The following is a 12,042-nucleotide window of genomic DNA, read 5'->3' on the forward strand; positions in this document are numbered from 1 at the left end:
ATAAATAGTTGAGGCCCAGCATTCCTCTAGTCGCAGCCTGTCAGTTTGAAAATACCAGATTTATTTCTACTCTTTCTGCTTCCTGTCCATTAACCAATCCTCTATTCATGCTAATATATCACCTCCAATCCATGAGCCACTGTCTAGTGTATTAATCTTTGGTGTGGCACCTTATCAAATGTCTTTCGAAAATCCAAGTATCCGTCATCTACGGGTTCTGCTTTTATCTAACCTACTTGTTAAATTTTCACAAATATCTAATAAATTCGACCAACTGGATTTGGCCTTCTTAAAATAAATGTTGACTTTTTTCTAATTGTACTAATTATTGAGAGTTCCTCAACAATAGATTCCCAACATCTAATGTCAAGCTAGCTGGCCTGTAGTTCCATATTTTCTCTCTGCCGCCAAACAGAATAATCTCCAAACTTGGATAGAAAAGTCTTTTTATTTTCCCTGTGAATTCTTTGGTTTTATGATGCAAAGTTGAGGTGCCAGTACAGTTCCTGGGGATCATCACTTCTTGTGTCCTGCCAATTGCAGTACATTTCCTTTATCAGTAGTCTCTGATTCATAATCCCCAAAACATATCTAAAGAATTGTGCAAGTAGTGACTATAATATAATGTTCTCATACTCTCTTATTATCTAAGTCTGGTGTGTTACTCGTTGCTAAATTTAATATAGCATGTTCCCTTGTTGACTCTAATACACATTGTTCCAAAAACTTGTCCTTATTAAATTCTACAAATACATTGCCTTTGTTACTTGCTGTTCTGCTTCTCCTGATCTATATGACAATTAAAATCTCCCTTTGTAACCACACTGGATCACATTCTTCCCTGATCTTTGCATCATTACAATCCAGTTAGGAACTGTCAACAAAGCCTTTACTTCCTCAGGCAGCTCAGGAAAATTGGCATGTCCGTAAGGCCCCTCACCAAATTCTACAGATGGACTGTTGAAAGCAGAAGATGGTGTGCATAGCCCAAACCATCATGGAAACCAGTCTTTCTTCCATGGATTCCATTTGCTGGTGTGGAAGGGCTGTCAACATCACCAAAGTCCTATCGCACCCCAATAATGATCTCCTACAACCTCTTATGTGAGGCAGAAGATACAGAAGCCTGAACTTACACATGGGCAGGTTCAGGAACAGCTTCTTCCCAGCCGTTATCAGACTGATAATAATGATGATCTTGCTGACACTGATCTTGCCTCATGCACATCCTATACAATGTAATGTACATACCTCCATGTCTGTTCAATATGTACATCCTTTACTTACTATGATCTGCCTGTACTGCTCGTAAACAAAGGTTTTCACTATTTTGGTACAATAAATCAATCAATTAAAGTGGAATACGAGTACTTTGCTTTAGCCAGTAGAACAATGTCACAAGATTTCACATTTTTATAAAACAAATTTTAATGTTTGTGAAATAAGTAAATAAAACAAGTATTATTAACTATGAAACAAGGTTTATAACTCTATATGTTGTGTACTCAGGTTTACTGCTTCCCCAAAAATTCTCTTGTAGAACACATCAATCTCAAAGCTATTTACCTCTCCAGGGAGCACCTAGAATTACCACACTGAACACCACTGTCCTCTGGAGACTTTTCCTTAGCTCCAGCTATTCTCCGAGGTAAAACATTCATTTACCCCTTCAGACTACTTTTCCAATACTTCCAAGATAACCTGGTTTCATTTAAGACGCTTGATTTAGACTTATTGTCACATACATATAAAAATAATGAATGTTTTTTGCATCTTGTGTCACCATGCTTCAGAGCCATATTGAGACACTGAATATAATGCAAGGTTTTACTGCAATAAAGTTCACCTTTCACTCCTCTCCTTGATCTGTATCTTCTGTTCCCCAGCTGGAACTCCTCCAGACCCTGAAACTGGTCCACTGTTTGACACTTTGCTGATGCTTCTGCTCCTTCAGGCACCCGAGCCTGGCTGCGGATATGGAGCCTTGGCTCAGTCTGCAAGTCTAGGCCATGGAATAAGCCCAGGACCTGCTGCACACTCACCGAGAGAGTCCAGGCTGAAGGGGAGCCATGGCTGCCGGAGGCCGCCTCCTTCGTCCACTCCTCTCCAGGCTTTAAAGAAAAAGAAAGAAAAAATTAAAAAGGGCAACAGTAAAAATAAGAAAGGGGAAAAAAAACCTATTGTAGATTCTAATATTAGTTTAAAATTAGTCAACTTCTAGTTTCTGTTCCTCACTGAAATTAAGCTTCATCCGCCTTCCATTCAGTCAGTGATGAAGTTCATGTTTCACTTTGCTCACAGGGCAGGTCTGTCTGCAATTTATTTTGACTAATTCCTCTGTGAGCTTGAAATTAATGAGTTCCCAACTGAAACTAAAAGCCTTTCCCAAGAAGCACCCAGAAAACTTGAAATCAGGGTGAATTCCTAAACTCCACCCATCTCCAATAATAACCTCTGGGCTATCCTCAAACTGACCATTCAGCTGATTGTAAGCCTATTTCTTGTTTTGTAACTGCATCTCTGCAATCTCACTGTATTAAACAAATAAGGGTAACCTTTTAAATGGCCATTTTTAGGTGTTTCTGGTTACCGCCTAAAACCAGCATTTTGATCACCTTTGCACCAATAGTTTTCACAAACTCAAACATTACCTTAAATACTTATGATAACACAGACACTAGATCTTTGTAGCAATATTTAAACATTTTCCAATATATTACCACTATTAGAAGGTTTAAAGATATCTTACACCAGTGTCTTGCACCCCTTAACTATTTCTTGGATCCAGCTGTACTGTTTCTACTACCTGATTGACCTTACTGAAATGCTTCCTTTCTACTGCTGTAATTGTGCCAGTGTTGTCCTCCTACATCTCTCAATTATCCTGACACTTCTAATGATCCTAAGACCTGCACTACATACATGTCAGTAATGCTCAGCCTGTAACCAGGTCAATGAAATAGCAACTGCCATCATACCCACTTTTTAAAAACATTGGCTGAGGCATTTGTCCATGTGATGACTGTGACCCTATGTCAGAAAAACTAACTGTAGAGTACGTTGAAATGCGAGGATATGAAAGGTGCTTTGTAAACACAAGTTTGTTCATTATGGTACAAGCCTTATTCTATGCCAAAGGTTCATAAGCCATTTTCTCAGAAAAGTATTGACACGGAACACTCGTTCTTGCAAAATTACCAATGCAGTGAGGCAAACAGGAAACACAATCATAAATTTCTAACACTATTTGTTCCCACCCAATTCTTGGTGAAAATCTTCCAAGATTTGCTTAACTATCCCTTTAAATTATAATAAAGTACAAAGCAAAACACCAGCTAGTATCAGATCGAGTGTTAATCGAACCTGTTTTCGTAATCAGGTTATCCCTAAATCTTCAGAATAGATCATTAAATTTTACACAGAATTGAGGTTGCAACTTGCTCTAAGGTATCCATTCATTGACCAATTTTGCACTCTCATTTTCATATTCTGTGCAGCCCCTAAAGAGCCCTCATTTCTGTTTTAATACGAGCGCTGTTTTATTTTGCATTACTGTTACTCGGCTTTTGGTTTATTCCAGCCTATGCAGTTACTGTTCTTCAGAAAGATTTCTGTCAACAGTTTATATTTTTGTTCTGGTCACTTCCAAAATGCTCAGATAACAGTGTAGAGTTTACACGGCACCACAGATGTTGTTTTGTTTTTGGAAATAATAATTAGTTTTAATACCATTATTTCAGATTTTAACTTGGGTTTTAAAATTCATGAAATATTTAGTTCAGTTGATGAAAATACAACTAATTAATCATTGTCTATTTCCTCCTTGTTTGAATCATTCATATGTATATGCTGTCGTACTTTTCATCTTGTTGCTTCTCTAATGCATTTGGAACAATTTCTACAGACATTTTGGAAGATATACTTCCCAATCTGTATTTTGTTAAAGCAGAATAGTTTTTTCAGTGGTCAAATGTTTTGATTGGTGATCAAATATTTAGTTTTTGCTTAATTCCAATGTTCACTCATAATTCCTTTACAAAATCGTACCCTGCACTAACAGCTGAAGAATCACTGCTACCTCCTCTGTGTTCCTACAGAACAGTAAATTAATTCTTGGTGTTATTAATATCATGAAATTGACTGAAACATTTCATAAAGTTCCATTAGGGAGCAATATTTTGAGGATAGACTGAACAAGCTTGACCCTTTGACACAAAAGATAACATTTAGATTTGAGTAGGAAGCAGTGTGTGCTGCTTCAACTAGAAAGTAAATGATGATTTTGTGCTTTATTGGCAGGAAATTGCTTTTGCTTCCCGTGTAGAGATGCATCTCAAGTACATAGGATATTACAAGTGATTATGAATTTATAAAGTCATCTGAGATCTTTCCACTTAATTTGATCGTTATTAAATATCTGAACACTGTCAAGATACTTACTGTCGCTCCCAGATATGATACTTCCATTTTGTTATGATGATGTTTGCTCACTTTAGAAAATACAGCTACTTCTGCAGTTAAATTATGATGGCAGATTATAATGAACCTATCAACATTACTACTGTGGAGAAAGAGTCAGGCACCAGGAAATCGGGAGGATGTCACTGGATGAACTGGTATAATTCAAAGTTCGAAGAACTAAGGCAGCCGAATGTAACTGGAACATTTTTTAGATATATCTGTAAATGTGTCTGAAAGTACACAAATACCACCTATATAAGGCTAGTATTGGAAAACTAGATGACTTTGTATCTAAAAAGTGAAATGAGAGTAAGCTTGGAGGACCAGTGCAGATAATGACAGTAGCTAGGTTTGTTCTGCAGGCAGAGATTTGCAACCTTGACCTTCTTTTGTTTCTCCATCTTATTTGCCCTCAAAAACCTTCCAAGCTTATCTTGTCAATGAGACCCACCTCCTGTACTCTTGACCTTAATCCCATTAGACTGTTGATAATGCAGCTTTCACACCTGGCCCCATTGCTACCTTGCCCTCCATTACTGATACTGTACTGCATCAGCCTAGCACTTCTTACCATCTCAACTTGTTTGCAACTTTTGATAAAGTTGGCCACACAGTCTGCCTGCAGATAAGTGGGACTACTGTCCCCACTTCTGTTTTATTTACCCAATCCAAAGCCAGACAATCACCTGTAATGATTTCTCTTCCTGCTCCCACACTGTTTTCTCTGCATTACCATAATCTGTCCTCTTTCTCATCTACATGCTGCCTCTCTGAGACATAAATTTGACAACAGATTCCATGGGTGCACTGATTGACATCCATTTGTAGCTCAACAATGTTTCTTTCAACCCATTCAACTGCATCCAATCTGGCACATCAACATCCAGTACTGGATGAAAAATTTTCCTTGAGTTAAATATTGAAAAAAACCAAAGTTGTAGGTGGGTTTAGGTCCGGTGGGATGCAGTAATTAAGAGGGGTCTAAGACCTGAATCCAACTCAGTCCAAACCCACCCACTTGCAGTTTTAACAGACATGCAATAGGTCAGATAACCATAGCCTTCCAAGTGGTAGGATGCTCATTTAAAAATTTGAGAGCTGGTGTGTGCCTCACATTTTATCTCCACCTCAATCATCCATCCGACACCATCCCCCAACCCAGCTCCATGATTAAATATAACTGAAAATTGTAGACGTTGGATGTGATCTCAGCTGCATACTTCTGACCAGTGATAATCAGGCTTTTCCAGTTGTGATTTATTAAAGATATCCTTTTGATTGCCACATGTTCCCATTGCTAAAACTTTTGTCTTTGGTTAATGCAGAGAAATACCATAAATTTACCTTCTGATAGAAGTAACTGGCACTGTGCATCTGAGTGGGTGAAAAATGATGCTATGTAGGCATCGTGTTTGGGCACGGATAAAGTTTGAATTCATTGACTGAAATATGGAACACAGGTCCAGGGTATTAAAAATGCTGACATTGATTCTTTTCACCAGATAATGCAGTCATGATTTACTTCTAAGACGTCAGCAAAAGACTGTTTAGATAGTGTGGTGAGGGGTGACTATTACTGCTTTGAGTAGTTTACCATTGATTATGTGGAATTGAAGAACTGAATTTAAAGAGAAGCAGAATAATCCCGTTGATAAACCATGTATCAATCACAAACTATGTCACAATCCCACTAAAAAAAACAGGTAGGGAATGACTACCAACTTGTTCATTACCTGCTCAATAAGAATATGTAATAAATCAGTATAATTACCCAATACAAATGCAAGTATTAAGTCAAAGGTTTTACTGTTTTGTTTGCTATCTAATTGTAAAGTCTACTCTAAGAGCTTTATGTTCATGTAATTCACAGTAGCAGAAGTGCCAGTGACATAGCCTTGCAGTTAATCCCCCTACTCCGTAAGACCTATGACAATCCTGTTTACAGATAACCAAGCTTTTTCTGTTGAGCAAGGAGTTCATTACTGCCCAAATTTGGTTTGCAGTTATCTCTGAAAAAGACTTAACATTTAACAACAAATTTGGTGGGGGAGAAGATTGAATATTTTTAACTTATAAAGTCTAACAAATTATTGCTCTTGACCGTGTAGTGAAAACCTCTTTCGAAAATAAGCATTAGAAGCTCTAAATTACAGCTTAAAAGGAAGACCCAATGTGTGTTGCTGGCTCTTTGATCAAGCAGATTCTTCATAGCCCTGCACCTTTCTGTACAAAAAGATCTTGATCATTTGGGTCAGTGATAGATGGAGTTTAATTTGGATAAATGTGAAGTATTGCTCTTTGGTACAACACACAAGGACAGGATTTAAAAAAGTAATGGTTGGGCCCGGGGTAGTGTTGTAGAACAGAGAGACTTGGGGGTTCAGGTACATAATTCTTTAAAGTTTGCATCACATATGGATATGGTGATTAAGAAGGTATTTAGCACACTGGCCTTCATTGCTCAGACCTTTGAGTATTGGAATTGGGACATCACGTTGAGATTGCACAGGAAAATGGTGAAGCCTCTTCCAGAGTATAGTGTGCAATTCTAATCAGGAAGGATATTATTAAAATGGATAGTGTTCAGAAAAGATTGACCAGGATGTTGCCAGGAATGGAGGGTTTGAGATCTAAAAATAATCTGGAAATGTTGGGATTTTCTTTCACTGGAGTGCAGGAGGCTGAGGGATGACCTTATTGAGGTTTATAAAATGATGAGCTGTATGATAAGGATCTTTTCCATAGGGTGGGGGAGTTCACAACAAGGCATATTTTTAAGGTGAAAGGAGAATGATGAGGGAAACTTTTTTACACAGTGTGGTCCATGTGTAGAATGAACTGCCAGAGGAAATGGTGGATGTAGGTATGGTTACAACGTTTAAAAGACATTTAGATAAGTACATGAATAAGAAATACTTGGAGGGATGTGGGTCAAGTGCAGGCAGATGGGACTAGTTTATTTGGGATTGTGGTGTGCGTGGACTGGTTGGACCACAGGGTCTGTTTCCATGCTGTATGACTCTCTGACTCTGCTTCAAATAAATGTATAAAATGCACACAGGATTCCATACTGTGTTGACAGAAATCTGACCATTAACAAGGAAATCTGGTTTGTAAATCATGTTTCAAGACTGGGTTTTAGGAATTTTGCTGTTACGGAGTTTGTATGCTGCATCTGATCGTGGTGTGCTTAAACTGATAATGCTGGACAGACAAAATGTTAAAAAATAGCTCTGTAGAGGAGTCAAAAATACAAGTATTTTAAGTAAGATGTGTTTTATTTATTTAAATGCCTGTTAGTTGTGGGTATTTCAGTTAGTGTTTTTAAATGATTTTTCAGATTGTAAACTGTCACTTTCAATGTTCCAGATCAACCAAGGACCAATTGTAAATGGACTTTCTCAACCAATCGCAAAAAAGTCTGTGTATTGTTATAATTGTGCAAAAAGAGGACATTATGGCCATGTAAGTTTTAAATATTGAATTATCTAAAATCCCACAATTTAAGTGCCTCAAATGATGTTTTTTTTTGTCTAAACCAACCCAGTGACGGTAAAATTGTATTTCAAATGTTCACCAAAAATCCAGTGAACTCAAAGTACAATCCAAACTGTTACTATTTTGAGAAATTCAATATCACAGTATACCTACACAGACATTCCTCCACATTTGCAGCTCTGAAATTGCCAATTACTAATGACATCAAATGAACTGGCACTCGATGGTTGGGAGGAGAGAAGTAAAAATTTGCACAGACAATCAGACATTTACATATTTCCCAAATTAGGTATGTTTATCTTTTTACTAAAGAACAGTTTTTTGGTGATTTACAGGAATGTTCAAGGAAATTGATGCATAGTCATACCTTTCCTACATCACCATTTGTATATTACTATGATACAGCGCGTGACATAAAAATGAGAGAGAAGAGGATACAGAAAAGGGTTGAAGGTTAGTCTCTTTCAATCTTGGAAATATAACTATTATCGATCTCTGTAAAGAAACTGGTCAGTCGTGAATTCTTTATTTTATAACCCACGTTACAAATCATGCAGTATAGAATGGAGGTACACAGGTTCAGTTTACAATTTCAAATGCACTGTGTACAGAAGATAATCTGAGAAGCATTGACAGCAAGCCATTGTCATACAATTGCAAGCAGTTAGCTAAAAGTAATAGTGACAGGCTGAGGAGGACAACATGTAGGAACCAGAATGACTGTTCATCCCCATACTAGAATGACATTGAAGGAGGTCAATTGTTCAATGTACCAGAGACTGCTTTCAAAATGAGCAATGACCCTAATGCTATTTCCTCCCTACTCCCAATAACCCTGCACATTCGTTAGATGACAATTCAGTTCTGTCCTAATTACCTCAATTGAACTCATTTGCACTACACTCTCAGGCACTGTCCCCAGATTTCAGCTATTCTGGGCTGCACCAGTTCAAGAAGGCAGCTTACCACCACCTTGAGGGCATCGAGGAATGGGCAATAAATACTGGCCCGGCCAATGGTGTCCGTCCCTTGAATGAATTTAAACTTCTTGCTGTAAGAAAAAGTTTTCCTCATATCTCTATTACTTCCTCTGCCAATAACCTTAAATCTATAAAATCTATTGTTCTTGATATTAAACATTTCAATTGGCTCAGTATCCGCAGTGTTTTGAGGAAGATTTCCAGATTTCAACCAGCTAGTTGTGTCAAAGAAAAAAATCAAAAATCATCCCTGATTTCCTTCACGAATGGCTCAGCTCTAATTTTCTATCTATTTCTTCTGGAGTCCTTCCTTTAGGGAAAACTACCTCAAATAATTCTCTTCAACTTCTCCTTTTGAGGGAATGCAAACCAACTTAGTGCAACTTAGCAGTACTAGGATTGAGAACACACTAGTCTACTGAACCAGACTTGCAACTCAGAAGTCACGAGTCGAAATCCCACAGTGGCAGGTGTGGAAACAAAAGTTAATAAATCTGATCAGTTGTGGACTGACACCCAAAAAATACAATGAAGCTGCTAGATTGTTGTAAAAACCTAACTGGTTCAGCAGTTAACAAAAGGGAAGAGAACTTGTCACTCGTTCTGTAACTGGCCTGGCTCTAATGCAATGCGATGTTACTTTCAAAATCTGCAAGAATACTAAGAGTGGGCCATGCATGTCAGTGTCACTCCATTTTGAGAACAATGTTCTTAAAAAATATGGTATTATACATATGTATCTATCATCTTGGTTGAAATCCATGAAGTAGAATGAAACCCTCACCTTACACATTGTAAATTTTGATATTATAATATGTAGTAGAAAGAATTAAAGTCTGCTTTCTTGAACATTAATTTTGACTATTTTTCCTCCAGACCTTAGAGATGCTGGGTTCTTAGCCAGCTTTCCAACTAAGAGATTGCGCACAGATAATGCAAATAAGGATATGTGCTCCAAGAAAAAGAGGAAAAGCCTGAAGAAAGAATATGTCGAGAAAGAGGGAAGAGTATTCACACAAAACAGCCAGATGTCAAAACACAAAGCAAAACATTACCATCAGTCCTCCCTATGTCTCAAAACCTTTAGAAAAGTCTTTGAAGAAGATTTTCCAAGAGAATTTGCAGCCACGTCAGCAGAAACTGATGCCCCACACTATAAAACCCAGCAGAGCCCTCTGTTGTTTATGCATGGTAATTTCATGCAGAATGACAGACATTTAGGTACAACAAAGAAAAAGTGGAACAAGAACAGGGGAAGGAAAAAGCACGCAGAAGGAGAGACTACAGAGTTAGCAAGCAAAAAAAAGAAAAGGGTTAAGAAAGAAAGAGTACATGTCAGAGAGTCCGTCCCAGAGAATGCTTTAATAGTGAAAAAGAAAAAAAAGTGCAAGAAACGTTCAAAAACTAAATCTCAGGAATTTGCAATCCAATAGGAATACTGAATAGTTGCTTTTGCTCCCAGGAGCAGGACACCTATGCAGCGGTTAAACACTTAAGGTTTTTAATGTAAGAATCATTGTACTAATTCACTGTGATATGGAGTTCATAAGTTTGCACCGATGCAAAGAGCTCCATTAGATTGTGCTAAACAAGAGCTAGGTTTTATCCAAATGGAGGGTGGGTAAGTAAGTTTTGAGTGTATCATCCTAGATTGCTTTTTTGCCACACTGGGGAGGGAGAGCTGAGTGCAGAGCATCTGTACAGCCTGTCTAAAACGAGCCCTGAACCACAGTGAAAAGGAAACAATCAGCTTGCCATTTTTGCATGCAAATGAATTGTTTAGTTAAATGTTCATGTTTGTTACCAGCTGGATGTTTAGAGTCTAGTTTATTACTTTGGTTAGTTATAACCAGTAAACTGTCTGATTATTATTGCCTGTACTGTCACTTTACAAGTTATTAAATACTTCATCATTCATCTTTGCATAATACATTCGTTCAAGCTATATGTAGAGCTGGTCACTCATTCACTACACAGGCTGTCATCTCACAAAATGATGAACATGTTATGTTTTCTTATTTTGTTGTGCTTAATTCTGACTGAAGCATGCACAACTTATGCAAGCCAAGAAAAGGTGGCTGAACAACTTCCACTTCTGGTTCCGGTGAAATTGTCCAGGCAAGACAGAGCTGAGTATGCAAATATACAAGTACTCTGAGATCCTCAGCATCTTTGCATTTCTGAAACTATGGTGAGTCTGGCTGAATATAGAGTTCATGAGTTTGCTGTGAGGGAGCTGAGTGGATGTCAAGCACATATCCAAAGACATGTTCAGTTGTGAGCTTGTTGTTAATAGGTCAACCACATCGGCAAGTGAGACCTCAGATGGATTGGGTTTGGAGTTGATGCATGGGAAATCGTCACAGCTAATCAAGCTGCTTGGAGACAAGGTGTCAAGAAGGACGTAGAAAAAGCAAATAAATGACCAGATGGTGGAAAAGAGGTCTTGCTGGAAGAAAACATAATCTAGAAACCTCATACCAATATTATTCATGTGTGCCAAAAAGGGCTGCTATTCAAATCACAGTCTGCCCATTTGCTGGTGCTCTTCTTTTGCAGCTTTGCTTTATCTACACATTCAGCACCATTATACACCAACTCCTCTAACTGTAGGGAATATGACTGTATTAGAAGTCTTGGCCGTATGGCTTCAAACTGAAGGACTGCACAGACTCGTGTTCTGAATTGGGTTAAAATTCCTTACCTTGAAAAGTAGCCTCATACCTTCCTACTGTCAAATAAATAAGCAAACTTTTTCACTAATTTTCATCATACCCTATTTCTAACCACCCTTTCCTTTCCAAAATCCTTAACAATGTTCTTGTCTTTCAAATCTGTACTTAACATTGCTGCAACTCCACAGTGAATCTCTCCCAGGAGATTTCCAACATGGTGCAATATTGAAATAGCCCTAACCAAAGTAGCAAAACTTCTGTAACTGCGATCATTGTGCATTATTCCTCTTGCCTTGTCGACGGCCTTTGATGTGGTTCATTACCCTAACCTCTTACAGCACTGTTATCAGATCTGCCCTCGCTTGGTTCCACTGTTAGCTATTTTATCAGGGTAGTGTCCAAAGAGACAAATATGGTCAGCTAGGTTA

General features: G+C 38.0%; 1 protein-coding gene across 2 annotated transcripts in view; it reads left to right on the plus strand.

The window, feature by feature from the left end:
• The window catches only part of zcchc7 (zinc finger, CCHC domain containing 7), a 229,439-nt gene extending 218,583 nt beyond the window's left edge, over positions 1 to 10,856 (plus strand). For both annotated transcript variants that reach the window (XM_048527947.1, XM_048527946.2), the window contains exons 7-9: positions 7,831 to 7,926; positions 8,295 to 8,412; positions 9,816 to 10,856. In XM_048527947.1, coding sequence (XP_048383904.1) covers positions 7,831 to 7,926; positions 8,295 to 8,412; positions 9,816 to 10,372 — 771 coding nt within the window. In that variant the 3' untranslated portion in view covers positions 10,373 to 10,856. The remainder of the gene's footprint in view (positions 1 to 7,830; positions 7,927 to 8,294; positions 8,413 to 9,815) is intronic.
• Positions 10,857 to 12,042: the final 1,186 nt, after the last annotated feature.

Source organism: Stegostoma tigrinum, chromosome 3, assembly GCF_030684315.1.
Source record: "Stegostoma tigrinum isolate sSteTig4 chromosome 3, sSteTig4.hap1, whole genome shotgun sequence".
NCBI classification, from domain to species: domain Eukaryota; kingdom Metazoa; phylum Chordata; class Chondrichthyes; order Orectolobiformes; family Stegostomatidae; genus Stegostoma; species Stegostoma tigrinum.